Below are 27,577 nucleotides of genomic sequence, written 5' to 3'. Positions count from 1 at the left end.
GAAAAAGCCAGCACCTGGCACCAGCTGCATGAAAGCAAATAAATACCATAGTGTCTACACAACTTCGCTTTTCTTTTGTGTGTGTGAAAGTCTACAGTTCACCGACCTGTTCTGCCAAGCTGTGCTCTCTGTGAGCTTGTTCATCAACTTTGCCACTTCTTCTTTTAGCATAGCTTCTTCCGAAACCCACTGCGCTCTGCCCTCAGTAGTTTCGATTTCATTTCCTGTGTGAAACTTCATAGGCTTAAAGTTTCTGTTCCTTTTTGTTTTTTGTTTTTTTTTTTAAGGAAGAAAAACAACAACAGTAAATGAGACCTCAGGGTGCTTGGGAAGTCTCTGATGTCTGAAGGGCTGTCAGCAGCAGTGCCCTGGCCGAGCACGGCAGTCACCCCGGTGCCACAGTTCGGCAGCAAGGGTCGTTGCCCCACATTAGCTCCACATTTTAAAAGTCTAGTGCTCGTTTCTGTCACTGATTCATATTTTTGCTGATAATTACTGCCAGCACGAAGGAGAAACCAAGACTGAGATCAAAAGTAGCTGACTCTTACCATTAAGTTTTAGAGCTCGTAGCTCTGTCTGCAGGGCTTCGTAACCTTCTCAGACTTTAGAGCCCCGTAATGAGTCAAACGCCGCTGATCGCGGGCGTGTAGTAGCTGCGCTGCTGGCACGAGCTGGCCGGCTGTTTTCCACCATGGTGCCGTGTTGCACAGCTCTTCCTTCCATTAATGTATTCTAGAAAAAAACCCAGGTGTTTTGCAGGTCAGGAATGGGACCAAAGAAGAAAGGGTTGTTCTCCTCCACTGATGATGCTGGGATTTAAATTTGTGGGAATAATGTACTATATGACATGTTTAAACAGCTGCCACAGGTGGGATAGAAATCTGTCCTCAGTCATTGCTTAAGTTAAAGGGATAGGGGCAATAAAAACACAAGTCTGTTGTTGTGTGGCCCTGGCCAAGGCAGGTATGGCAACAGCCTGGTTACAAAGCTGATCAAAGCCGTTAGTGAGTATGGAAAACTCTGCTTGTTTTTCCAAATGCGTGTAATCTTATATATGGTTCTTACTTAGTTGGAAAACTGAACTGAAAAAGTATGGTAATTTTCAATTATGAGAAAGCCATGAACACTGGCATTGGTAAACAGAGTAAATTTAAGGCTAAATTTAGAATTAGTTGAAAAAACAGGTGAGGATAGAATGATTTATCCCATAATAAAAAATCACTTTGAAACAATGATTTCATACACTTTATTGTACATTTGCTTTGCTAAATGGCTGTAATTGTTTCTTTTCCCTGCACTGGGGCTCTTCTCGGTTATCGTAGCACAGATTGCTGTCTGACATTAACACGTGCTGTAAGTGCCTTGCAGATGTGTCACATAGAATCAATACGTTATTAATCACTTGCAAAAAATTCAGTAGGCACAGTGCACACCACTGAGTATGCAAGTTCACAAGCCTTGATGGCTTTAAGGTTTTTTCTTTTTTTATAGCGGGATGAGGGTCATCCTTTACAGATTTTGCTCTGCTTTATTCGTGGCAGTAGAATTAGTTTAACTGACAACACTAAATCTGAAATGATTTAGAAAGAAATATGACCTCCTTTGTTTAACAAATGGCCTCAAAACTTGGTTTAAAAACAGGGTAATGTAGATTTCTTAAACTGAATTAACAAGGCAAATTAAAAAAATCTGATTTCCTTACAGAAACAGTTTTTAGTTTTTAATGAACTTGTAAACAAAAAAGCTCCCACTTCAAAATAAAAACAAAATCTCAGATCATATAGATGTTTACAGTGATTATCTAAGCAACTTACATACAGGTTCAGTTGTAAGATGTTAACTAAATTTCATGACAAATATGCTGGTTTTCCCTTTATACCAAGAACATTACAGAGTTAATGCAGAGTCCTAAAGATTATCTAGCAGTTGCTAAGTTTCTCTTAAGTCTTCACTTTAGATGCTGTTATTTCTAGCACAGGTAAGCAGGCAGAGTCTTTCATACGCTTAAAAACTGGCATCTTTGGTTACTACCATGTCAGCTGGCTTGGTATGATGCCTATCTCACTTGGAAAGTGGGATATTCACCACTTGAATATACTACATTTGGCTGAGGGCCCTCTCTTAAAGATGAGAGCCTCAGGAGACGGTGTCTCTCAGTGAACTAACTTTTTTTCACTTTCCCAGTGGGGGAGCTGGTAAAGCAGAGGGAGTGTGCAGGGAAGGCAGCAGGGAGCTGGTGCTTTGTTCGAGCCCATTGACAGTGAGGATGCTGTTAGCTGGCACACCTGGAGGCACTAAATTAGGTCAGCAGTTGGCTTCACGTGAAAAAATCTGAGCATTAACTGGATGTTCTCCTGCACATCTTTACCTGTGTGGTGTACAAGAGATGAGCAGTTTCCCTTCATTCTCCTCGTCTCCCTTCATTCTCCCTGCCTCTACCAATCCTTGCTTTCATGCTCTTCTTCCCCGTGGTCCTCTACACAAGAGTTGTCCTTGGGCTTTCTTCCTCAAGGAGGGGACAGAGCAGGAGGACCACAGCTCTCTGGTGCAGGATGCGGGGTTTCTCACTGGAATACTTGAGACACTGTGCCCGCAGAGGATTTCAGTAGGGGTTATAACCAGTGTGTCGCAGTGTGCCAGTCCTCTGCTTGTCTGCATCCCATGTTCTTCCTCGATGACTGCTGCAGGGCCAGGACTGCCCTGGGCCATTTCCCTGGGGAATCAGGCTCCGTCCCTTTGACGCTGGAAATCATCTCTGCTTCAGCCCCTGCGTTTCGGGTCAGGGTCATGTTCCCTGTGAAACCCATTGGAGTTGGTGGGTATTTGTTCTCCTCCTTTCCACCCCACACAATAGGAAAGGAGTTTTTAATTTCCTCCCGTTCTGGGTTTAGTTGTAACTGCTTTGGTCTTTCACATAAGTAGAACAAAATGAGCATCTAGAGTGTTACATGACTGCAGATTTTCTGCTGCTAAAATGTGAGCAAAGATGCAGGATTCTATTAACAGCTCTGCGCTGTGACGTGGTACCTATTTGAAGTATTTGAGAAGAGCATGAATGGAAACACCAGTGAGAAAAAAGTACAGGGGGGAAAAAAGCTATCTTTTGTCCAGACCACAACTGATGAAAAAGAAATTGCATTAAGCCCTGGGCTTTCCTTTCAGAATAGACTTCAGCTTTGTAAAGGAAAGCATTTTGTTCCTAGAAAATTTTCAGTAGCGGATTTTCCAGTCAATCTTAGAAGACTAAAAAAAGCATCGTAGTGAAAGAAAAGGAAATGATGAAGTGAGAAGGGAGATGGTGAAAACTGAGCAAGAAGGACAAATGGATAGATGTTTAAATAACTTCCCATACCCAGCAAAAAGTAATCAGAAAAAGGGGAGTCCATTAGAGACAAAGAGAACAGTGAGAGGTAGGTCAGGGAATTTTTAGAGGCATTTTTAAGAAGATAGGCAATATATGAAATAAAAGGAGTGGTATTATTTTTCAGAAAATGTGGTATCTTGTTCAATGAAGTAGAAAGAATTTGGATACACGTTAAGGACGATAAATGAAATCAGGTGTTCTTTGGATACCGATGTGGCCTCGAGGGCTGCCAAAAATAAAGACTTTTTCTTCTGCAGATCAGAAAGACTTGCACTAAAGCCTTAAGTTTGATCAAGGGGCTGTTTATTTTAATCATGTATTGATTGGCTTAACCACAGTGCTCCAGGAGAGGGAAAGCTGTCAGCATCAAGAATTACAGCTTTCAAAGTTCCAAGTAATCCTAGGAAATGAGCCAAACATAATAAATGCCGTTTTATTCGGGACCTGATCCTACTACTGTTGAAATCAATAGCAGCTTTTCCATTGCCTCTCAATGAAAGTGGAAGCTGCTTATGTGAAGAGCAGCTCTGATCTAGCAATCAGGGCAGCTAATTTTGAAATATTCATGAATATGAATATAAAATAATAATTTTTAAAAGAACGAGCCCACAAATAGATTGGCAGATCTAGGAAAGCTCAGTGTTTTAAGGGAGGCTGACTTCTACTTCCAAGATACAAAAAAGAAATCGCAGAAAAGTAAAGAGAGATGGTAATGTCTAAAGAGGCAGTGAGCTTAGGTAGGGTTAGAAAAAATAACATGATAAACAAATGTATTTCAAAAGCCGTTGGGACAGTAAAGGAGGAGAGAAAACTGAGAAACTCAAGACATACAGTCCTCATGAGCTGCCCTTAGCAGAAAAATGTCCTTGATGGCAAGAGCGGTGGTGGTACACGTCATGCTGCCAAAATAGTCCATAAAACCAGCAGTACAGCCATACAGTCCTTCCTCAGGCAGCATTCCCACCAAGGTCAGAGACACTCTGAGTGTGGACTTTTTCTTTTAGTTTTTCAATGGGAGAAGGAGCTAGAAAACAAACGTTGGATAACGATTCTAGTCACCAATTCAGTACGTTGAAACCCTGTTGAAAGTTTATATGCATTGACCAAAAATGAAGCAGTTCCTTTGCTGTGGTTTCTGATCTTCAGGCACAGGACAGGGCATGCATTTTAGCATGCGTTAATATTTACAAATACATATCTGTGTGTACAGGTGGACTTTGATTTTCATGTTTTCATCAGCATTTGGAAAACCATTGTTTTGAAGACTTGATTTCTAAAGATCATTAATTGAGGTAACATGCACAATGAGTTTGTCCTCAGGGCTTCTCCTGGAAGGTGTTACCCTGTGTTGGTTGCCTGTTTATGGCTGTAAGAAGCTTTGAAGGGATCATTACTGTCATTCAGAAGCAGAAATTGAACAGTGTATTTTCAGATGTGTAATCCGTGGGTTGTCTGTCAGAAAAAATCAGTGGTTCAGCACTAATGTGAGTCATGTCTGTTCTGACAACCAGCAGGTCCTGTCCGTGCTGGTGGCCTTCCCCTATCTGCATCTCTCATCGTCTGATCCCTCTGCCCAGTACCTCCCCCTTTCTCTAGCCCTCATTTTTTGCATGTTATGAAGGATTACATTTCAATGCCAGCATTTTTTCAAGGGTATGGGTTATCCGAGGTGCAGGCTGTACGTGCAAAGAAACGATAGCTGTAGCACAGTGGAAGGCCCAAGCCGGGCTGGCTGTGAAAGCGCTCTGCTTATGGCTAATCTTCTGGTATTTTCAGCTGTGCACCGAAGACTAATCAGTCACGGGGGGCAGCAGGAGAGCTTGAGTTATTTCAGGGGTGACTTACATGAGGAAAGTTGTGCACCAGACGCAAGGGACAGACGCGTGATTCTCCTGTGAAAGGAGAGGAGCCCTTGAGCTGCTCCTGGCTGCACTGGGGATCGGATGCTCGGGAAGTGCAAAGCGCCCGTGCTTGCTCCCTTGTTCTATTTTTTCACATTTTGCCAGCATCAGTTTGGCAGTAGATAACTTCATCCTCTGTTAACTGGGTTTGTGCCAGCGTACGTGAGAGCAGACCCCGAGCCTGGCTCAGTCTGGATCCTTTCTCCCCTTGCTTTCGGATCAGGCTCTAGCTATTTGGCTGGACCCAGCTGAGTAGCACAGTGTAAATGGCAGGCTCGACTGCTGCTTTTTATTTATCCATACCAAGTTCATCAGATGAAGCCAGAGCTTCCTGGGGCCTTCCAAGGCTTCCTGGAGGGGGTACTTTCACAGGCAGATGTGGCTCCTGGCAGGCAGACGTGTCTCCGGGAGGCAGACGTGTGCCTCAGGCTTGTATCACTCCTTTTGGACTGTGAGGTTCTAAGAGCATTTTCTTACAATATATTTCCTTGGGGGAATCAGATGGACTTAGATCTCAGATACCATCCCCACTAAGTGATACAGTAAAAATAATCTATTATTCTCTGGTTCTGACCTGGGCGGTGACAACATATTGTTTCAGCATCTCTGTCAGACTATTTCCCTTAAGAGCCATTTTAACCTCACCCAGTGGGACATAACTAAAGGAAATGAAACTCCAACCCCATTAAGGAAAAAGACAATGCCTTTCACTAAACAAACTTGATTTTCTTGGCTTTTCTTCGTCAAGGAGAATCGCCCGTACCCCCCACCCTTGCAGCCTTTGTAGACAGTTCCTGTAATTGGGAATGGCTGGGTGGACACCAATGGTTGGCAGCAAAGGGGGATAAATCCGACATCCCTTGAACGTGACACGGGCTGGGACCGCAGTCCCAGGTGGCTGCTTAGCGTCAATTCCTGTGGTACGGGTCGACGGTACGTGCCTGCCAGCCACAGCTGCTGGCCCTTGAAACACAATTGGGATTTTAGCAAGACTAGATAAGAGGCACACACTAAAACTGGGCTGTTAATACTTTTGTCCAGGCATGGGGTAGGTACCGTACCATTCCCCAGGCTGGTGAGTTGCAGCGGAATTGCGGCAGTCATCCACCGGCCACCCGTACGGTGAAAGAGCCACCCCAAAAGCCAGCGTGACCTTGAGGATTTGTCATTTGCGGGCTAAGGGAGAGATCACAATCCATTTTCACACTCCAGCTAAGGCTGAAGCAAAATTTACACTCAGTAATTAGGTTTTCAAGCGTGGCCATTAATTTGGAGTGTCTTAAGACAAATTAGAAATCTCTTTTTAAAATGCAGTTACGAAGTCAGAGTCTGAAAAGGCACTGTTTCACACTTCATGTGCAGGTAATTAGGACAAACCACAGGGTGATCACCTTGTCCCAGGGAGAGTTAAGGCTTACAGAATGCAATCAAGTGGTCAGGCTTGCAAACTTTGAGTAGAACTGAGTAACACCTGGGTCAAAGTAAATCCGCAGGCAAGAAGATTAGAGCTGGCAGGAAAATAAAGAACTCTGTGTTGTGAGATAAAAGTAGATTGCAAAAATACTGCCGTCCTGGAAGAGTTTTTAATCTCAGAAGTGGCTAATGTCCGTTCCCTTGGGGTTTTGACATAAAGGTAGCCCATGTGCTCAGTTCTGTTTCAGGGTATTTCCAGAACCAGTCCCCATGGGGAGCAGTTAAGCTCCGATTTCAAACCTTAATCATGCAGAGGTCTATAAATCTATATAGCTCTGTGCCCTGTTAAGCAGGTTTATGGCTTTCCCAGCAGTTCACTGAAAATCTGTCTGAAAAACGAGAGCATACCCTAAACACTAGGTGTGAGTTCCTCTCTCGCCTTTGCAGACTTTCCCCCTCTGTCAATAAGTGTTTCAATAACCCCTGTGAAGAACAGCTTCAATGGCAGACAGGCCGAATGCCCTCCATTCCTCAGCCCAGAATAGCCTGTTGCCTGATGGTTATGACATTCTCCCACAAGACAAAAGAGAGGGATTCAAAGCAGCACAAACAGTAAAAGAAAGTGAAATTCGGCCTAGTTGCTGCTGTGGTGAGAGCAGGACATTGGCCACCTTGTAGGTACCTCTTTGAGGAAAGGCAGTTGCACCTACTTGTTCTTTTTCTACCTCAAGGGGTGACTCAGGGGTGGTACCTTTTGGTCTGGAATGAGATACAGATCCCCCCGGGGAAGTTAAGGCTGCTGTGAACCACTCTTGGAGGCACCTCCACTAATCTCTATGCATGATACTAGGAATACAAGTTAGCTGTTGTGAATTAAGTCCCCAGTGCAATTAGGTGCCTAAAGGCGGTTATAGAGCTGGCCCTACCAGTTGTGTCCAGCTCCTACACTCCTTTATCTCTAATAGCGACAAGTAGGAGATGCTTTAGAGAAATATGTCTTCTGCCTCCATACCCCTACAGTGGGTGGTGATGTTCCATCATGCTGTGATTAATTTTCTCCTTCTATGAGCTCTCTCTGCTGTTGAGCAGGAGGTACTGCAGTTCCTCATAGCACCTCTGAGCGGTCAGCGGTGGCCTTCTTTAAAAACCAGCAGAAAGTCGTAATGATTAGCACTGTGAAGATTAAAGTGCCTTTCTAGATCGTGGCCTGATAGGCGGCTGCTGTCGCAATACCTGCCTTGGAAAAGCCACCAGTAAGTCAGCTGGGCGAACACTGAGCTGCCCTGGTTTGCGAAAATGTTAGCCTTCTGAAACTTTCCGTGGGGGATGGAAAGACTTACGGTACAGTGATGCATATCTATCTCAGAATCATGTGCGGATTAAAAACTTCCTGCAGAGCTAATGGCAACTCAGGTTTCAGGTCACTGCCACAAGCTAAATCAGGTTAGTGATCAAAACCAGCAAGGAGGTAAAAGGGAGGCTTGCAGCTATCAAATGGGATAATCTGTAGCATGATTTTTTTATGATTGTGCACCCGTAATGACATGTACAAGCAGATAATGGTTGTGGTCTGGAACAAACTTGCTGGTTTGCCAGGTTCTGGTGAAAATTTCCCTTGGTTTTCAGTATCAAAAAGCTATGCAGAAAATAACTGATCAGTTCCAGCTAAAGTCACTTGAGTTATGTGGGGAGTGAATTGGCCTCACAGGCCCAAGATCTGAGTTTACATAAAAGCTACAAGTTATTCCTAAATTATTTTTATTAGGAAGTCCTGGATTAAAAGGCACTTATTAGAGTAATTACTTCTGTTATTCTTTTTACTTAGTCTATGATTTTTGAACATTATTAATATGAATTGTAAAACCGGCTATGATTTAATATGCTTTGGGTTTTGCATCAGGAGATTCATGCCATTGTCTTTTTAATTAACTAAGGAGCCATCATTCTTGGTAAACTGTTCAGTTGCATAGGCGTGTATATGGCAATAATTGAATATAAAGTTTTATTTTTGTCCTTTTATTGATATCAAGGGAAAACAGTGCAGTTATGAAAATGGAATAAACTGAAAAGATTCTTTCAGTTCCTGCAGGTTGATTAGAACAAATGACTTTCCATCCCGGTTTTTATGAATGTATAGTTTTCTGAAAGCTTTATAATGCTGCAGGGAAAGAAAATTGCAGGCAATAAATGATACAGCTTGGTTCAGGTTATTGGGAAATAGAGGAATGGGTTTTATCTGGAAACGTGTGATTTACTCTTCTGCTGCATTTTGCTTAAATGGTTGGGAAGGAATCGGATGCAGTGATTTGTACCTTATTATGGGCATGGAAACAGTGGGAGACACTTGCTCAGTAGCACCATTTGCAGACACCAGTGGAATGGGGAGTCTTTATACACCTTTGGTCTGCAGCTAGCAGGTAGGCAGTGGTGTGAAATCTTTGCTATCCCCTACATTGCCTTGGCTGCAGAGAGATAACCGCGGAGTCCAGGGGTGACCTTTTGCTCCTGGTCAGTGAAGGCAGCAAATGTATTTTCATATCTCTGCTTGATAAACAGCACTGGTTTTTATGGAAGGAGTTTGGTTAAACAGTTCTTGTAGCATTAGAGAGCTCCATCAGTATAGACTGTTTAATAAACCCAGGGTATTTTTATTTTTATTTTCTATGTAGAAAGCAGAAATATGGCAACAAAGGAAAAGCTTCAGTGCTTGAAAGATTTCCACAAAGACATCCTCAAACCTTCCCCCGGCAAGAGCCCGGGGACTCGGCCTGAGGACGAGGCAGAAGGAAAGCCGCCCCAGCGGGAGAAGTGGGCGAGCAAGATTGACTTTCTGCTCTCCGTGGCTGGTGGATTTATTGGTTTAGGCAATGTCTGGCGGTTTCCGTATCTCTGCTACAAAAATGGCGGAGGTGAGTATTTCTTCATTTCATTCTCATGAATCAATCCATCTGCCTTATGCTTGTTGTTCTTGAGTGCCTTCATCCAGTTTTTGAAAAAACATATTTACACGTCTGTTCACCAGTCTTCAGGAGAGTTTTTTTTTTTATTACTTAATAGTTTTTGTTTAAACTTGGGGTAAAACAACAGCAATTTAAGATTTTATACTACTGAAACTTTTCTGCTCTTCTGCTACAATTCAGTCTGAGATTTAACCAAAAGATATATTACTAGTATAGACCAGTAGGACCATGCAAAGCTGTTGTGTGCCTGACCCCATTGTTACTGCAGATTTTCTCTTTAAAAAAAGGTATAAAAATGCCTTTTCCAGCTTAATTTCCAGAGAAATTATCCTTGAGTAGGATTACTGTATACTGCTATCACAGTGTCAAATATGTTTGTTTATATATGCCTGTTACCACTTCTTAGATGATCTTGTGTAAGTTCACCACTTCATCTCAATTTTGTCCTATTATATTTTCTCAACAGGTGCATTTCTTATACCTTATTTCATTTTCCTGTTTGGGGGAGGTCTTCCCGTGTTTTTCCTCGAGGTGGTGCTAGGACAGTATACCTCTGAAGGTGGAATTACATGCTGGGAAAAGATCTGCCCTATTTTCACTGGTTAGTACATCTTGTTGTGCTTTACTCCTTAAAGACACCTCTGTAAAACATATGCAGCAACACTGTTCCCCTCATGTCCATTAATTCAGCTATTTGCTGTAGTAAACGAAGGCATGATATTGTTTCCTGGAAAGGCAGAAGTCAGAGAGTCTGAAGGACAAAATAAGATATTGATTTTGATGCTGTCGTCTTGTTAACTGGCAGAACTACTGATAAGCAAGAAAGAAATTGCATATTATGCCTTAAGAAGGCAATTGCACATTTTGTTCACAGGTATTAGTGAAAGTGTTGTTTTGGAAGGCTAGGTGGCCTTAGTGAAAGCATCTTCAAAATACTATTCTGGTCTGGCAATCAAAATTCCTCTGCCATGTGAAAGCTTGGCATCATACCTCTGTCACATATACAGCCAGAACCTGGACGGCATTGTTTGGTAGAATTCTTGAATGAATGAAGAATCACTCAGCGCTCACAGGAATTATAGAAGTGCTGCTCTGGAAGTTAACTAGAAAGAAAAAAATGAAAGACAGGCCAGAAAAATTACCAAGGCTGCCTGTCTTGTGTATAGAGTGCCCTTTACAGCTGGACAGCACAGGCAGCATCATTTAGAATAGTTATGCTAAACACAGCAGCACTCTTCAAATCCCAGTTAGAAAGAGCAGGCACTTCACGCTGATGTGTCTCTAGCTCTGCCACCTAATACTCAGAATACTGCCGAAGTTGATGTAATTGTGCTTCTTCAACTCCATTTTCTTCCTTCTCCCACTTCTATGAAGCCTTTTTTTTTTTTTCTTGAGAAGGAGGAAGGAATATTCCATGCTTAAACAGCAATCTCCCAGGCATCCTTAAGGAGAACTTGTAGATCTAATAATGTAACTAGCTCTTTATCCTGAATGTAAAGGAGCTGTACACAATAAATAGCACTTGCTCTGCTTGTTTTCACCTGGCATGTAAGTAGTCTCTGGTGGTAAAGACTCCTACTGCAATAAGGTTTGAAACTAGGCAGGTATCCCAGGTGCTGGAGTAGCCGTCAGAGCAATGTTAAAGGGAACCTCATAGCGTTTTCATCCTCTTGTAAGAGACTGCTCTTAAGTTTTTAAGGAAAATAACTTTTTTTCCCCTGTTATTCCTAAATGGCGAACTTTGAAAGCTTTTTGGAGATAAAAGATAAAGGGGACATTTCCAAGTCCTTTCATTTTGTATTTAGAAAAATAGTGCTGCTTCTGACTTGAGACATAATATGAATCTACCAGTGGAGCTAAACTGCTGAGCTAGGAGACAGATACCGACTCAGGAGAACAGTTGTGGTATCTAAGTAAAGCCTCTATCAGAACAGCATTCTGCCACCTCCTGAAGTTGTGTAGGACTCACCCTTATCTGCCCATGACCTTGCTTTTAAAAACAAACAGGGAACATTTTTTTATCATCAGATATTGATAGCAGAGTTAAACATTGATCTAATTAACCATAACAGCTACAGGTATCATACTTCTTTTGCACAAGTGAAATTGGGGCAGAAACAGCAGCTTTCACACTAATAGCTTTGGAATTTTCCTTTTTAACTCGTTCACGTGTTGGGGTTCTTTTGCGCATAGGCTGAGCTGAGCCAGTTGATAAACGTGAGTGGTGTAGGGGCTGTCCAGCAGAGCTGCCTCTAAGGAAGCTGGCTTGAGGGACAATGCGGCAAGAATGAGGTTGCCACGTAGGTACCTGAGAAGTGAGATGGTGTAGCTCTCCGTCCTGCAGACTCCCCTCAACGTCCGCAAATCATAGCCCGAAGCTCAGCCCGGAGTGCTAGTGTTGGTCAGAGATGGTGGCAGGCCATCTGTGTGATCGAGTCGAGTTGATTTGAGTTTCCATCAGCAGTGTGGTAGAGCAGGATACAAGTCCACGGTGCAGTGGGAGTAGCACCAGCTCCAGGAGATGACAAGGAGCCCTAGCAAGCAGTGGCTGTTACGTCTGCGTGTATTTCTTTTCTCTCCCCCTCTCGCCAGGAATTGGTTATGCTTCCATAGTGATTGTGTCCCTTCTGAATGTGTACTACATCGTGATCCTGGCCTGGGGACTCTATTACCTGTTCCAGTCGTTCCAAAGCGTCCTGCCATGGGCGCACTGCCACCAGAAGTGGAACACGCCAACCTGCGTGGAAGACACTCTCAGGAAGAACAAAACACTCTGGATATCACTGAATGCCACTAACTTCACCTCTCCGGTCACGGAATTTTGGGAGTAAGTACCTCCTCTTCGTGGTGCCTTTGGGGTGTGCCAGAGGTATGGCCTGAGGGTTTATGGAAGCCCCTTGGGGAATGTTGGATGGGAAAAGAAAATTTCTCTGGATGTCAGTTTTCTGACTGGTGTTTGCTACCATTTCTCACTCATCCTGAGACAGACTGATCGGTATTAGGTTTATAACTGTGTTCATACTAGAGCATGCAGGGAGCCTTGAAAACCCAGTGTGACTTCTGGTTTGGAAGAAAACTTGTTTCCTTCTTAGTTGAGATTCTCTAAATGCAGCATGAGAAGAGAAACAAATCACTTCAAATGGCCTGATAGCATGGATTTATAAAGAAACAGTGACAAATCACTCCTGTTGCAGTCACCTTTCCCTCTTCCCCAGCTGTTAGTGTTTTCAGTCCACTTTATGAAGCTGTAACACATCTCTTATCAGTCTGACAATGAAGCAAGTCATTGACCTCATCCATAAAACTGACAAAGGTGGAAGTTTTTCTGTACTGTAGGTTTCTCAGGTCATCTTTTTTACATCATTTTCTCTGCAGTCTCTGACGGGACTGTGTTTGCCAGATGCCTGGATTTCATCAGGCCTAAGCTTCTTGTTCCCCTTTCTCTCTTATTCATCAAGTTTTAAATTATATTGCATAACTTGATTTCTGAATGGGTGTGACTTCAAACCTCTCTATGTTTACAGAGGTGTCAAAACGTGGCAGTAGAGGAAGACACCTGTAGTGAAACTTAAATCCGAAGGATCTACAAATAGCTTGGGAAGAAATTCTTTTTCTTGGCTTGCTTAGATGGTCAATCAAGAGTTTTAGTTTCTGACCCCTCTTGACTTTTTCAGCGTGTTCAGCAAGTCCAGTTTGGTCCTTGATCAACTTGTACCTACTTCTCTATTTTTAAAAAGAAGTGTGCAGGAATGGTATTCCTGCCAAAGATATTTGGCATGTGTTAAGGTTAGAAAAAAATACTCTTATGAACTGTGCTAAAATTTGTAACACAGGAGCCAAAATACAAAGGGCAGATTGGATCTTGGATGAGCAGTTTGTCAAGAGGCGCTGGTAATGGTGTGCGAGGAGGGTGCAGGCTGTCAGGGCCGTTGTTTTCGCTGTGCCTCAAGTACCGCGTTGCCATGTGGAGCGACAGATACTTGCCCAGGTGACTTCCTCCTTTGTAAATGTGGAGGGAGTTGGAAAAGGTTTGTTATATATTACTTTTGGACATTTTAGGGGAACTTACGGGCAAGTTGTGGTAGAAGAGCAAGTAACTCTCCCTCTTTTGGACTCTCCCACAATGACTCTGGGGCTGAGGGCCTTGCATCTCAAGGAGTGGCAGGCTTGGCTTGGTTGCTCAATGTCTCCTCGAGGTCTCCCTAAGACGCATGGGTCTGCGGTGCTGTCTCTGAAGTAGAATTACTCTCCCAGGACTTCAGAAGCCCTGTGCTCATTGTCAGTTTTGTGCAGTAGTTTTACTTACAGGCGGCAGCCATGCTCTCAGCAGCCTCCTGACGTGGCCATGGGGTTGTCCTGCTCCAGAGGCTTCTACTCACTTACACTTCCAGGCCAGGGTGTCTCCCTGGGGCCCCAGCTGGCACGTGCCCCTCAGGAGACTGAACATGCCATAGCAGAAGGAAATAGGATTGAGAGCAAGAAAAGGGGTTCTAACAGAGAGAGCGGAGTCTCCAGGACCTCAGGGGACACGAGAGCTTTCTGTGGGTAGTGACACAGCAGGTACACAGCGAAGGGCCCTATTGCTGGGCGGTGTGTCTGTGGGTTGGGAAAACGATGTCTCCATGGGAGCACAGTAGGGGCCAAGCTTTTAGTTAAGTTTCTTCTAAAAGAAACCAAGATTCTCTCCTCAAACCCTCCACATTAGCTGAACTAAATCCTCCTGTAGGCCCGGGCTAACAGATGCAGTCAAGCTGGAGGTGCTTGAGGCTGGAGGACAAATCCTTGATCCTCACAGCACTTTCCCCTTCCCTCTGCCTTGCCTTCACCATTTCCATTGCACAGCTGGAGCAAAGGCTGCTCAGCAATTAGTGCTCATGGAGGCATCTCTCCTTGCACTTTGCAGACACTTTAACTTCTGTCCTCAAATAGCATCATGAACTGAATTCTTCCCTGGAGCCACGCTAGGAGGAGTTTGGCTCTGTAGTCCTACTAATACAGACACACTGTCCGTAGCTTGCCATTTCATCATGAGCAAAGCTCCCCTTAACAGAGCAAGCTGCCTTTGGGACTCATGGCACTTACAGAATTATTAAAAATAGCTGTTGTCTCTGCATAAACAACTGCTGGTGTCTTAAAGTAAGGGCAGAGATCACGCAGCACTGTTGTAGTTGAAGTAGCATAGCTTTTTCATGGTGTGAGCATTTAGTCTAGTTTTTATTTGTTTTAGTTTTTCCCCAGCAGTGTGACTATTCTTTTTAGTTTTGAAATTAAAAATAACTTGAAGAACTTGGAGGTACTTTGCCATCGTAGACAGTGCCAACTGTCTGCCAGCCAGCCAGCCACATTGAAAGGACAGGTCAATAAATAGTCTTTAACTGAAGATATCCATCTGCTTTGTGGCACAATCAATTCTGATTTAATTCAAAGGTTTCTGCGTATTTGGTTTCTGAAACCCAATGCCATTTTTATTGTGGGGTATTTATGTAGTGTCCTCACCAATATCCCTTTGCAAAACTAATGCAGCCCAGATATAACTGACTACATTGATGCATTAACCTCTTCATGTTGAACAACACGTGGCCTTCTCAGCTTGGCTGGACATATAGTACAGCTTGACATTTCAGTTCATTTGAATTAATGTTTTGTGCAAATCACATGCTTGCTTGAGCAGCAATAAAAGGGGGTTAAGCAAATCTGGCTTTGTATCAGGAGACCTGCCTCTTGGTATCACATGCTTCAGGTCTTATTTCTGAAGATTCCATTTTAAAGTCCAAAACCTTAAAGGCTTACACACGTTTTAATACATAAGGGATAAGTGTTATGGGGTAATTATGGTTGAACAAAACCTCTGATTGTCTGGTGCTGGCCGAGTGTTTATAAATATTTGCTAATCAGCAGACTTTATTCAAAGTCCAAATCCCAAGAAAGACCATCACATGCTAATGGCACGTAAGCCTGAAGAGAGCAACACGAAAACTTAGCAAAATCTAGGGCAGCTGTCTCCCTTCGGGGGCAAACTTGAAAGTTTTAAAAATTGTGACTTATTCTCTTTCTAAGAGTCTTCTGGTACAATTGCTTCAGTGTTGGTTCTTCTTGTCCATCCAGCACAAAAGGGTGCTTCGCTTTTCCTAGTACGAAAGGTCCTGTCTGCATTCACTTGATTAACGAGCTGGAATATCCTTCAAGGATTGCACAACTCTTATTTTTGTTTATGTTCTAGAGTCAGTTATGACTCCTATTACATTTCCATATTGCCCCTCACCAGACCCTAGTAGTGTATGAACAAGGTTCAAGGACTCATGTTTACAAACTTGGCCCCAGCCTGTTTTCCCATTGATTGTACGTGAGTGACAGTTAATGACAGCATCAAGACTATCAATTACAATTTATAACAACTTCATGCAGGCTTGGCTGAGCTGAAGGCAGCAATGGGTTGTGTAACAAAATTGCAGAGCTATCAGCGTAGCCCAACTCGTGCTCCTTCCTGAGCTTGAATTTTCAATGTATGGCAAATCCAGGCTGAGTGCTTCTGCTGCAAAAATATGTTGGGTTAGATTGCATGAAACCATTTTAATGCTGAGGCTTCTCTGGTAATTCTGAGCAGATTCCTTGAGTAGTAGGTCTTTGAGATAACCCAGGAAAGGGAGAGCCAGCACATCACTTGCTGCGCTTGCTGCCTCAGCATAGAGAAGCAGCATGTCTGGCTCTCAGTAACCCGCAGAGGTACCCACCAAAAAAGCTTGAAAGGCTTGCTGGTGCAAACGCCAGGTGAGACGACCACTTCCTTTTAGTTCACTAATAAAAAGCAAAAAAGTCTTGGTTGAATGCCTTAATAGAAGCTACCTATTCCAGAATGTGTTTGCAGTTATTTATTCATGCCTTCCTGAGATCTAGATCTTTGGGTTGCATTTTTAATATGAACTGCCCCTTAAATTGGAAAATTGCCACGTGTTTTAAGAAAAGCCACAGAAGGTTGCAACTGAACTTTGTTATGTTATAAATGTATTTTCTTCTTTTGTATATGCACAGCAGGTTCTTCCCTGATTTCTTTAGGCTCAGGTGAACCAGGACTGCAACTTTATGCCAAATATTCATTACCTAGGAGTTTCTTGTAACTGTTGAATAGCTGTGCTGATTAGGGCAAACTTACCTTCCCTGGTGCTCTTAGTCCTTTTCCATAACAAAATATACACACATTCAGAGAGAATAAAGCATTTGGTGTGAGAGCACATTTGCAAAGGTAATCCAAGTGAATTTGGCAGAGATGCAAAAAGCAGATGGGTGAGAGTCTGAGTCCTATTTAACTGCCTGATCCAAGGGTTTTTGCAAAACCTAATTGCAAATTTTCCGTCAGTGACTTCATTTGCTATTATTTCCATGGTAATAGCCAAAAAAAAATTAATTAATTTAGGGGAAAAATAAACCACAGTGGTTTGTCTTGTACCGGATCCACAAACAGAACTATGCACACCACACTCGCGGGGCTGACCCTGGGATGACACCCCGGCTTGTTGTGGTCTTGGCTCCCCACAAGCTGCATGAAGGAAGGTGGCTGATGTTCATAGCTGTCTGAAAATAAAATTTAATTAACAATTTGTTAGGTAGCAAGTTCATTTCTCTAGCTGTGTGGCAATGCATTTCTGTTGTAGTTGAGGTGAAATATCTTCTTGACTTAAAAAACAAACCTTGCAGAAGCTCGACAGAGTTTAGTAGGTTCATTTGCAAAGGAGTTTTAGCTAAAAGTGAACAGTAACAAGTTTGTTCTTTTGTACATCTTTGACAAATGAAGTGAGTATCAGGTATGGCAGGGTCTGTCCAGGATGAGAGGAAGTGTGTGTTGCATGAAATTAAATAAATAGTTTTAAATCAGTATCTAACAATGACCCACAGCAATTACCAAAAGACAGAGACCTTAATGAATTTTTCCCCTCAGGAATAGTGCATTTTGATGGTCAAGTGTTGCTCCCTTAAGACCCAACTTAGGAATTTCTTTTTATTTATTAGCCTAAGTGATAGAATAAAGTTTACCAAATACCTGGACTTAGCTAAACAAGATGCTTGTGGCAACGGTGCTGAGGGCAGACCACGGTGAGCCAGACAGTGTTTGTGTGCGGGGGCCAGCGGGGAGAACAGGCTAATGGCTCTAGTCTTCACCCTGCAAAGCTGCATGGCATGGCAGTTCCCTGTGTTGCTTTTCTCCTTTCCTCCTTGCTGATGAACTGAGAAGGAAGAGAAGCACATGGACACAGGTCAGTTGCAAGTGTCCATGGTGGAGACATTGAGTGCTCCAGAGCTGAGCTTTGTGGTGACGCTGGGGTGAGTCAGTCTGGTGTCTTCAAGGGAGCAAATGTGAAAGCTGCCGTGCTTTGAGCAGGCTTTCTCATCTCCTGTTGAAGTGGTCACAGGCTGCTAAAAAGGGCTTCAAGGGAAATGCTGTGCTATATATTGACCAAAGAGTACCACAGAGCTAGGGAAGATGCAGGCTGCAGAGCTGAGCTTTGCTCACATAAGCCATACTGACACAACAAGCAGTGTTCAAAGGACAGGGATCTGCCCGTGCATCTGCTGCCCTGCACCCTCTCATGTACTCTCAGCCATCACAACCAGTTCTACACCAACTGAACTCATGTGTCTCTCATTTTGTTTCCTTTCAAATATCAGGCGCAATGTACTGAGCTTGTCCTCAGGAATTGAAGATATTGGTATTATCAAGTGGGATCTAGCACTGTGTCTTCTCCTCGTCTGGGTGATATGTTTCTTCTGCATTTGGAAAGGAGTCAAGTCCACTGGGAAAGTAAGTGCTCTTGTACCCTTTCTACAATCATTGCAGTTAGCAGATGTTAGGAGTACTAAGTAACGCTGTTCTTGAAGATATTCACCATTTTCTGTTGAAATTTGTGTCCTTCCACTGAATAAAAGAGGGATTCAGATTCAACTGAGTTTCAAAAGTCATTGCCAGTGCCCAAAATGCCTGAGAGTCAGGTAGCTGTTATTGGAATAGCATCAAGAAGCAGATACAAGCACGGTTTGAGTACCACTGATGCATGTCATGAGCATGGAAGGTCTTAGGCTTGTGATGTGTGATGTTCTGCACTCCCTGCCCATGTTCTCGCACCAGCCAAGTTCATTCTCAGTGCAGCAGGGTGGATATTAGCATAGCTGTGGTAGGGCTGTTTTAAATAAGTGGAAACTGGTGGATGCATAGCATTTTTGAGATGCTGCTCACTTACAAAAGAGCTCTGTATACATGCAGAGACTAAACTTAGGTACTCATTAAGAAGCTCTCTCCTTAACTGAGATCCTGGATAGTTTGTGGGTTTAGTGGCATCGTGTGCTCTTCAGAATCATGTTTTTCTCTAAAGGATAACAGTTAAATCAATCCTGAACCTCATCCTACTCCGCTGCAGGAAGCAAATTATAGCAAATCTTGGCCAGTCACTTAACAAGGTGAAGTATGATATTATTGCCCCTTACATACAGCGGTGTTTTTAAACCTATTTTCACGAGAAAAGGCTTTTGAAGCCATAGCATATGTGTGCCTCTTATCTTCAAACCTATTGGTTGAAACAGCATTTCAGATTAGTCTAACAGAGGTAGAGAGGTCTCAAGATACTAAGTTACCATGTTTCTTGTCAGCTGGGTGGAAGGGAGCAATCCTCTTGAGTGTCCCACCTGAGAAAACGTCTTTTATCAGCCCCCAGAGAAGTCAGGAGGAGTGAGTGACTGCAAGTGCCTCAACTGAAGAAAAAGCATCATTTGGCAGTTTTACCTTGTTACACACTGCAGAATCAACCAGGAGACAAGACTCTGTAGGAAAGCAGACCTCATTGGTTTCACTGTCAACTAAAATGCTTGCTTTACTGCCGTTTCTGTCCTGCTTTCTGTGATTTTTACCATGGAGCCTCATTAAAGTCATGCCAGTGGCTTACCCTGGATTCCCGCCAGTTTTGCCCCAAAGAACAGCTTCCACACCTCTAAAGAATACGTTGACAAAAGTATTTGCTTCTTTGTTCCCTCTGATTGATGTGACCCGATGAGGTGATTGTGCAAGTTTTATAGTAAAGGTGAACACAATAAATCTCCCACAGCAGCCGAGTGGAGGCGCGGTGCCTGTGGTGAGCCCGCTATCTGCTCACTTAAGGTTATGGTAGCACCAAGACATTTTTCTAGGCTCCTAGTGGCACCTTATTTCAAGCCCCTGCGAAGGTAACAGGTTAAAAACAGGTCTCTCAAAATCAGTTATCTAAAAAATTGATGTTTTCTGGAAATCCAACGAAGCGGTCTCATTTCTAAGGCAAAGCAGTTGGTAGGAATTCGCTACCTCCCCTCCACAGCCTCCGAGCTCGTGCGGGTGTGGAGCCAAAGCCCGACAAAACCATTGGAAAATCTCCAGTTGCCTCCATTAGCTTTGGGGTCAAACAAAAGTAAACTGTAAACTCTAATGGAGAGCTAGAATTATTTGAGAAGTCTAGTTTACTTTAGTAGATGGTTGTTTATAGCACTTCCCTGCTTTCCAGCGTGTTGATGGCTCTTTGGAGAGCGGGGGAGGATGGACAGAAAGACAGTTTTTAAATCTTGTAGTAGCATATTGGACAAATAAACATGAAATCGTGATGAAAAATGATAGTTGTGCTTATGCTTTGGATAATGTGCTCGATCTTAAAAATTCCTCCAGCATTACGAGAGAATCTTTACCTGCAGCGCAAAGGCTGCTTTCTGAGTGTCATTTACTCAGTTACTGCAAATATGCCAAGACATACATTTTCTTGTAAAGAAAACTTGGATCTTTCATAGGCCTGGCTTGTAGTAAAAATACTAGAAAGTACAGAAATCCCCCTTTTATCCTTCAGGTTTTGGTGGAACTGGGCTATGTGTAATGTATATTATTTATCAGTGGAAAATATACATAACATTCAAGGAAAGAAGTTAAAAGGAGGTATATGAAAAGATTTCCTTTCCTTTTATGAAATTGATCTAGCTCTGTGAATTGTTATCGCAATGCAGGCTTTGAGTTCTCCTCATTATTCTCAGAGGACATACTTACGAAGAAAAATTATGCATCCCAGGAGCTTTACTGTAGTTAAACAAATACTGGAAAACAAAAATACATTTTAACTCATGGCAGCAAACTGTAATTACCTGGGGGAATCATCTGACTCCATGATAAATGCCCTTTCTTGGACAGTAGTAATTCTTGACTGTAACACAGCAGTTATATAAAACATGAGAGAAAGCACTGACGAGTAAAGAAAACAAAATGTTAGAGGTCAATAAGTGTGGGTCTAAAGATAGAACTGTGCGAATGCAAGCTCAATTAACCCTCACGCTGGAGATTAAAGCAAAGGGCTCTTTCATCAAGTGAATGAGAAGATAACAAGAAGAGAAGAAGTAGGCTGTTATTCAAAGAGAGTGGGAACAGAGGTTAAAGATAATGAAGACATATTCTCAAACTCGATGAATAGAGCCTTAGTTTCCAATAATGATGTTGCTGAATAGGCGGCAAGGGCAAGAATGAAATTACGAGACTGGAAATTACCACTGTGAGGCTGATGCCAACCTGAAACGCTTCGTGTGTTCAAGGTGATGGGAGGGTAGACACAGGAGCATGGAGCAAATTATCTTTGTCTCTGAAAAAAAGTGCCATGTGAATTGGCTGTAGGAGCAGTAGTGAGGCTGCACAGTAAGGTCAGAGGTAGCAGCAGAGCTTGCAAAATGGTTTGTACTTTCAAAGTTCAAATAAAGAATGAGGTAACACTTCGGGCACCCTCAGTGAGGAAATCTCTTCAGCTTCCTTGGCAGAGGTGCACTTGTCATGTGAGGAGGACAAACAGGGCAAAGGCAGAATTTCTAACAAAACTCATGAGTTGTATAATGTCCTGCATGTTCTCTTCCTGAGTGACAGACATGACCACTGTCTGAGGAGCTCTGGAGAGATTAATGAACCTGCATTGCCTCCAGACCTAAAGCAATAAGGTGGTAAAGACCATTAAACTAAAAGCAGACATGGAAACTCAGGTCAGGTCCTTTTTAGGTGTGAGGAGACTTTGAATTTCCATCGTTAGATAGCCTTTGGTTCTGGAGGTGTAATGTTGAATGCCGCTGACTAAATGTACTTTTTTTTTCTTTTAATTGCCAGGTAGTGTACATCACTGCCACGTTCCCATTCATCATGCTTCTTGTTCTGCTCATCCGTGGTGTGACCCTTCCTGGAGCTGCAGAAGGCATCAAGTTTTATCTTTATCCTGATATCTCACGGTTAGCTGACCCACAGGTACAGAACCAGGAGTCGGGAGTTGGACAATTTCCTGTGCAAAGGGGGATGGTGGAGGGTGATGGTGGTGATGTAATGGTAATAGTGTTTTCTTTTCCATGGTCTTTAGAGGTCCAAATATAGCATGAACATTAATGCTGGGTTATATTTTCCAGAGAGCTGCTTGAGAAGGTCACTGTTATGTGTTAATGCGTCTTTCCATGTGTATGTATGTGTGTGTATGCATGTGTATTTTTTTTGTGTCAAAGGACTCTGAGGCTGTAGACTCTGTCCCGTTATACAATCTCAGCTTTCTTGTTGGTAAGGTAAGGGAGATGCATTTTTTTTTAATGAGGATAGTCTTTAGTTTCAAAGGAGAGACACGTGAGCTTCACAGATGGAACAGCAAGCGACAACTGTGAGTACCGGTGTCACATAGTTCCCACTGCTCAGTAGGAGGAAATTGGGAAAGAAGTGAATGAAACAACAGACAAATGGAAACCAATGCAAAGGTGGTGAAAAATGCTTTCTGAGGCACAGGAACTACTGTTTGCTTAGTCCTGGCAAGTGGAGCTAGGCTTACTCTTTCTGTGTAGGCTGTGATTGTATAGATTCCTGTCTGTGCTCACACAATGCAAATATATGATGCCTGAGAAGAGCAGCATTGTTTCAGTCAATAGTGATCACATGCAAAATGCAAAAAAAAATTCAATGTGCCCCCCAAAAAGAAAACATGGGATCTTTGGAAATAGCAAAATGTTGGTCAAGCAAGAGGGAGTAACATCTGTCTTTATTTCTTTCTAATGAGTATTTGGTTAAAATAAAACTTCAATGATAGCTCAATAACTAAGGTAGGAAAAGTGTAATTGAAGGAAACATTGCAGAAATTTGGTTCATTCTCTAGTCTAGACCTCTTTACACAAGACACAGTCTCCACAGAAGGCATTATATTTTATGAATGAATCTTCTTTTATAAGACTCTATCATTTTTATGATCTACTATTAGTCCTAAGCCCAGAGCATCAGCCAATAATGTAGAAGAGATTCATGAGAGCTGGCAGGCCCCTTCCCACGCTCTAACAAATGCATCATCTCCAAGGAGACACCAGTCAGCAAGGTGCTGGAAAGCGACTGTGGGAGGGAGGAGGTAATGGTCTACAGTCTTAATTCTCACCTACTCAGACTTTGGTGATTTCTACCCATGTTAGCAGACTTGCATTAGCAGAATGAAGTGAACGGATGGGATTCAGTGGATGCATTTGATAGCTTGCTGTGTATTTACTAACTGAGAAGTTGACAGTGTGCTGTTATTTCACTCTGTATATATTTTTTTAATGTAATCAAGAGAAAGAATCATGAGACCGAAATCAGATACATATCTTGTAAAGTACATTGTATTTTTCTTGTTTTTCCCCCACCCCTGTGGCTTTTTATCTTGCATTTGAACAGATACAAAAACAACCAGAAAGCTAGAAAAATAAACAAACCAAATACACAAACCTGTTTCTCAAGCTTCTCACATCCTCAGTTTAGTCACTCTGGTCAGCTGATTCCAACTGCAGTGAGTTACAACAGAAATGAGAAATGTTATAAATACTTCTGCATTTCCTATTGCACTGAAACACGTTTATTGTTGCGCCAACAGGAAGGATCAGCTGAATGACTAAGACACTAGAAATACTGAGTATCTCTGGGGAAGGGATGCGGAGGAACTGTTATAGAGATGATGTTCTTGTGGGCTCTAATGCTAACGATTTTCTTTTCCTTATAAAGCCAAACTTGCAAATTTTCCCTCTCTCCCTGATCCTTTAGCTATCACCCTCAATGGAAACAATTATTGTGTTGGTTTTACATAGTTTAAACTGTGTGTTGGTGTTGAGTGTTGCAGTGCAACGATGCTGGTAATAACGGTCTTCCCGTCTTTCCCTTTAGGTCTGGATAGATGCAGGGACACAAATCTTCTTCTCATATGCAATCTGCTTAGGAGCAATGACTTCCCTGGGGAGCTACAACAAGTACAAATACAACTGCTATAGGCAAGTTTCCATCCAAGGGGGTTTAGTGTTTTAGCTAAATGATGTAAATAAAGTAGGGACACTGGGTTAATTTTTTTTTTAATTAACTTGCTCCATGACATATGTGTGACTTAGGGACTGTTTGCTGCTGGGATGCCTGAACAGTGGTACCAGTTTTGTGTCTGGCTTCGCAATTTTTTCCGTCCTGGGCTTCATGGCACAAGAGCAAGGGGTGAACATTGCTGATGTGGCAGAGTCAGGTACGATGGTGTTGGTGGCAGTGGTGGTGGGCACTGCCGCCTAGCGTGTGAGCAAAGTTCTGCAGACTCAATCAGCTAACATCTAAGCAATAAAAATGGACAAGGTTTCCCATAATCTCCAGAAAAATAAGCACATTGTTGATTTGGGCTTTCATCTAGAGCAGCAAGGGCTAGCCGGGGTTGTATTGCTTATTCTGTCTTGATTAACAGGGCAGCCAACACATTTGCTAGAGTGTGCTAATCCATTTGAGTTGAGATTAGAGTTAAGATAACCACACCATTATCTAGGGTCCAGAATGTTATTGAATCAAGATTTTATTCCATCCTTCTTTTCAGACTACCTTTATTTTCATTCAAATGTACGTAGCTAGTGTTTCTGGATTTATCATAGCTTAGTTTTCCTTGCTCATGGCAGAGCGCTGCAGAGGGAATATCACATTGACCTTTTGAAGGGACATACAAGCATGTACTCCCAAGTCTCAATGAAAGGCAAGAGAAGCTGGTGAACTCCTTCTCCTGGGATCTGTAGACCATTTCATCCACAGGAACCCTAGTTGTTGCAGTTCTGCTTTTGTCCTTTGTAGCTTCAGAGTGAGGTTGATAGAACGGAGAGAAGTCCAGTCTGAAGCTAGATGCACGCTTAAGCTCCTCCCTTACTTCAGAAGTGTTCTGCCCATTAGCATTCAGCTATGCACTTGCAGCTGACAAAGGCTAAATCCTCCTAGCCATGTGAGTGTAAATTAGGCAAAACAGATGACATTTTTTTCCTCTGTGCTTGTCTTGTCCGTGAGGGTAGGTGTTTTCACATAGAACAAACAGATTAGATGGGAATTACCATTCAAAAATACCAAGTCAGGCCTTGACACCCATGAGGCTTAAAGCTAATCAGATTCAAGTAATAACAATGTCACCTGAGTGCACATTTATCATTTCTTTCTGATTTTTTGAGGCAATTTTAATTCACCTGCATAGTATTTTAAAGCTTTCCTCAGCAAACATGCTCTTAAAAAGTCAATATATCGTCTGATCACATGGCTCTGGAATTCAAGGCTTTGAGAAAAATCTCACTTCACAAAGGCTAATCAAAAACTAATGGCATTGATGCACCACTGGATTCTTGGGTGGCTGCAATTGGCATAGCTCTTGCAAGTGCAATTAGTTAATGGTCTGGGCCATCATGCTTATTTTGATCAGAGGCTGATTGCTTAGTTTGAAAACAGGAAGCAAGGGAATAATCCTATTTAATGAATCATAAATATCCCCCTTTTTTAATATGTAGATGGATCAATTCCAAGAGTAGCATTTTTGAGTATTTCCACAGTAGGTTTTTATCTGGTCAACATTTATTCTAGTTTTTATTAAATCTCCAATAAACAAGCAGTTATATTCCTGTTGACATTTTTAAAATTAAACAATTTTTATATTGACACTAGGTCATTAAGTAATGTTTAGATACAAATTAACTAACAGACAGTGTTTATGTAGCATTTTCTCATCAACAGCTCAAAAAGCATTTTTTTTAGAGGAATTCTATAGCTTATTTTAGGGATAGCGAGGGCACTGATTAGCTTCCGAACTTGGCTTTCAGTTTCCTGCTTATTTTGTTGTTGATTCCTTGAGGTTTTCTACTTTATTTAAACTCAGCCCTAGCTACTAATGGCCAGAGACTGAAACCCTCTCACTCTTCAGTGGGTTGCCCATTGTCACTAGCTGGGCTGAATCCTAAGGGACATTTTTACATGGTCCCCCTGGGATGAGTGTCCTAGGAGCCGTGCGGTGCTGTGGGCAAAGCTCTTGCTGCCGCCCTGCTGCTGGCTTGTCGGCACAGAGGGATTCAGCAGGCACTTCAGCCTCTTTTTTTCAGCCTTGCCTTTTTTGGTTTCTTACAACACAAGGTCAGAACCTCTCCCCTGGCTCAGGAGAAAGGGGAGCGTGGCCATAGCACTGGGGAGAGGACGTTGTCCACGGGGCCAAGAGCTCCTCCTTCCCCGTCTCTGCCCAGTGAGTTAAATCTCTCCTGCTTTATATTTGACAGCATTTGGTTCATTGTTTGCCCTCCTGCAAGCAGGGAAACATCAACAAATTTGCCAACAGCAGAATCCCGTGGCCACGTTTTTCACCTGTGCCCAATTCAGCCTTGGTGCAGTGTGCCCAGAACACACTGGTCCATGAGGGGTGTTTTCATGAATGCTGCTGCTGGCATTCACTGTTTTTAAAAGGTTTACACATCAGTTAAATTTTACCTGTGACTACCCAGTGAAAACTGATTTTTAGTAAATAGTGCTTCATTCTTTTTCAGAAATCCTTTTAAAGGGAGAGGAAAGCAGTGGAGGCCATAGTGAGTCCTGTCTAATCTGTGCTGCATCACTGGCTGGAAGAAATACTTTACTGCTCACGCAGTTCATAGGGGTATTAAAACAGCACAAGATTTACAATTATTTTTTTTTAATCCCGTTTGCAAACAAATTCAGATTAAGCAGGCCTGACTATCGTGCCTTGGGCTTCCTAATGCCTTTCTGGTCTCTGCCTCCACAGTACTCTCCAGCCATGCCACAGCACTTCGCCAGCAACCGGCCCGCGAGTGAGCTGGGATTGTGGCAATCCTAATTAGCTCTTAATAGCAGCCACAAGTACTTCACTTTTGCAAAACACCCTTCAGAGCAAGACAGTTTCAAATTAAATACAATTTTTAGGTATATTCAGTTGAGAGGATGCCAGGAACATTTTCTTTCACATGAGCTTCTTATATTTCCACATTTAGTTTCAAAGGAAAATCAGAGCTGGCACAGGGCTTAGAGTGTTTGGTATTACATGGTATCACAGTGCAAGGGCAGTTTCACTGGCCAAAGTATACAGAATTGCAGCAAGTTTTGAGGAGAGCAGTTTTACAGCTGTCTCATCAATTGCACAGATCAGCTGCAAATGCCAACTGGTAGCAGTTCTCCCTCAGGGAGGATCTACTATATCCACTGAATTAGAGGGAAAAAAAGCAAAGACTCCTCAAATTTGAGGCACTCACCAATTTTTTGGTATCTTCTGTCATATAAAATCTTAGTTGTGTTTTATTTTAAATAAAATTAGTTGCTCGATTGTTGGCTAATTTGTATTTATTTCTGCTCAGATATTTTCAGTGACCTAAAGTTTTCTTTAGTTTGAAAACAAAGTCATCCTTTTTTAACTTCTTTCTCTTGCTTCTTTTTCCATCTTTCTTGTTGGAAAGGAAAAAGTGGGAGGTAGGAAGAGCAGTGTTAGAATTTTTTCTGTCCAGATCAGAGATAAGATTTCCATCTCCGCACTGCAGCAGCTGTAAAAAATTCCTTTTCCCATTGAAAATTACTTGAATCCACTTCAAAATCCTGGGAAATGCCAGTTTTCAAGGCTCCTTAAAGCAAACAGGCAGGCGAGCCAGGCATT

The 27,577-nt window shown here is 42.6% G+C and overlaps 1 protein-coding gene across 2 annotated transcripts in view; it reads left to right on the top strand.

Moving 5' to 3' along the window:
• The window catches only part of SLC6A6 (solute carrier family 6 (neurotransmitter transporter), member 6), a 46,943-nt gene that overhangs the window by 10,221 nt on the left and 9,145 nt on the right, over positions 1–27,577 (top strand). For both annotated transcript variants that reach the window (XM_009875853.1, XM_009875852.1), the window contains 7 exons: positions 9,348–9,587; positions 10,105–10,239; positions 12,231–12,465; positions 18,300–18,432; positions 21,775–21,909; positions 23,821–23,924; positions 24,039–24,163. In XM_009875853.1, the coding sequence (XP_009874155.1) occupies positions 9,359–9,587; positions 10,105–10,239; positions 12,231–12,465; positions 18,300–18,432; positions 21,775–21,909; positions 23,821–23,924; positions 24,039–24,163 (1,096 nt within the window). In that variant the 5' untranslated portion in view covers positions 9,348–9,358. The remainder of the gene's footprint in view (positions 1–9,347; positions 9,588–10,104; positions 10,240–12,230; positions 12,466–18,299; positions 18,433–21,774; positions 21,910–23,820; positions 23,925–24,038; positions 24,164–27,577) is intronic.

This window comes from Apaloderma vittatum, unplaced genomic scaffold, assembly GCF_000703405.1.
Source record: "Apaloderma vittatum isolate BGI_N311 unplaced genomic scaffold, ASM70340v1 scaffold3289, whole genome shotgun sequence".
Classification (NCBI taxonomy): Eukaryota; Metazoa; Chordata; class Aves; order Trogoniformes; family Trogonidae; genus Apaloderma; species Apaloderma vittatum.
This window is presented reverse-complemented; position numbering and strand designations above follow the sequence as displayed.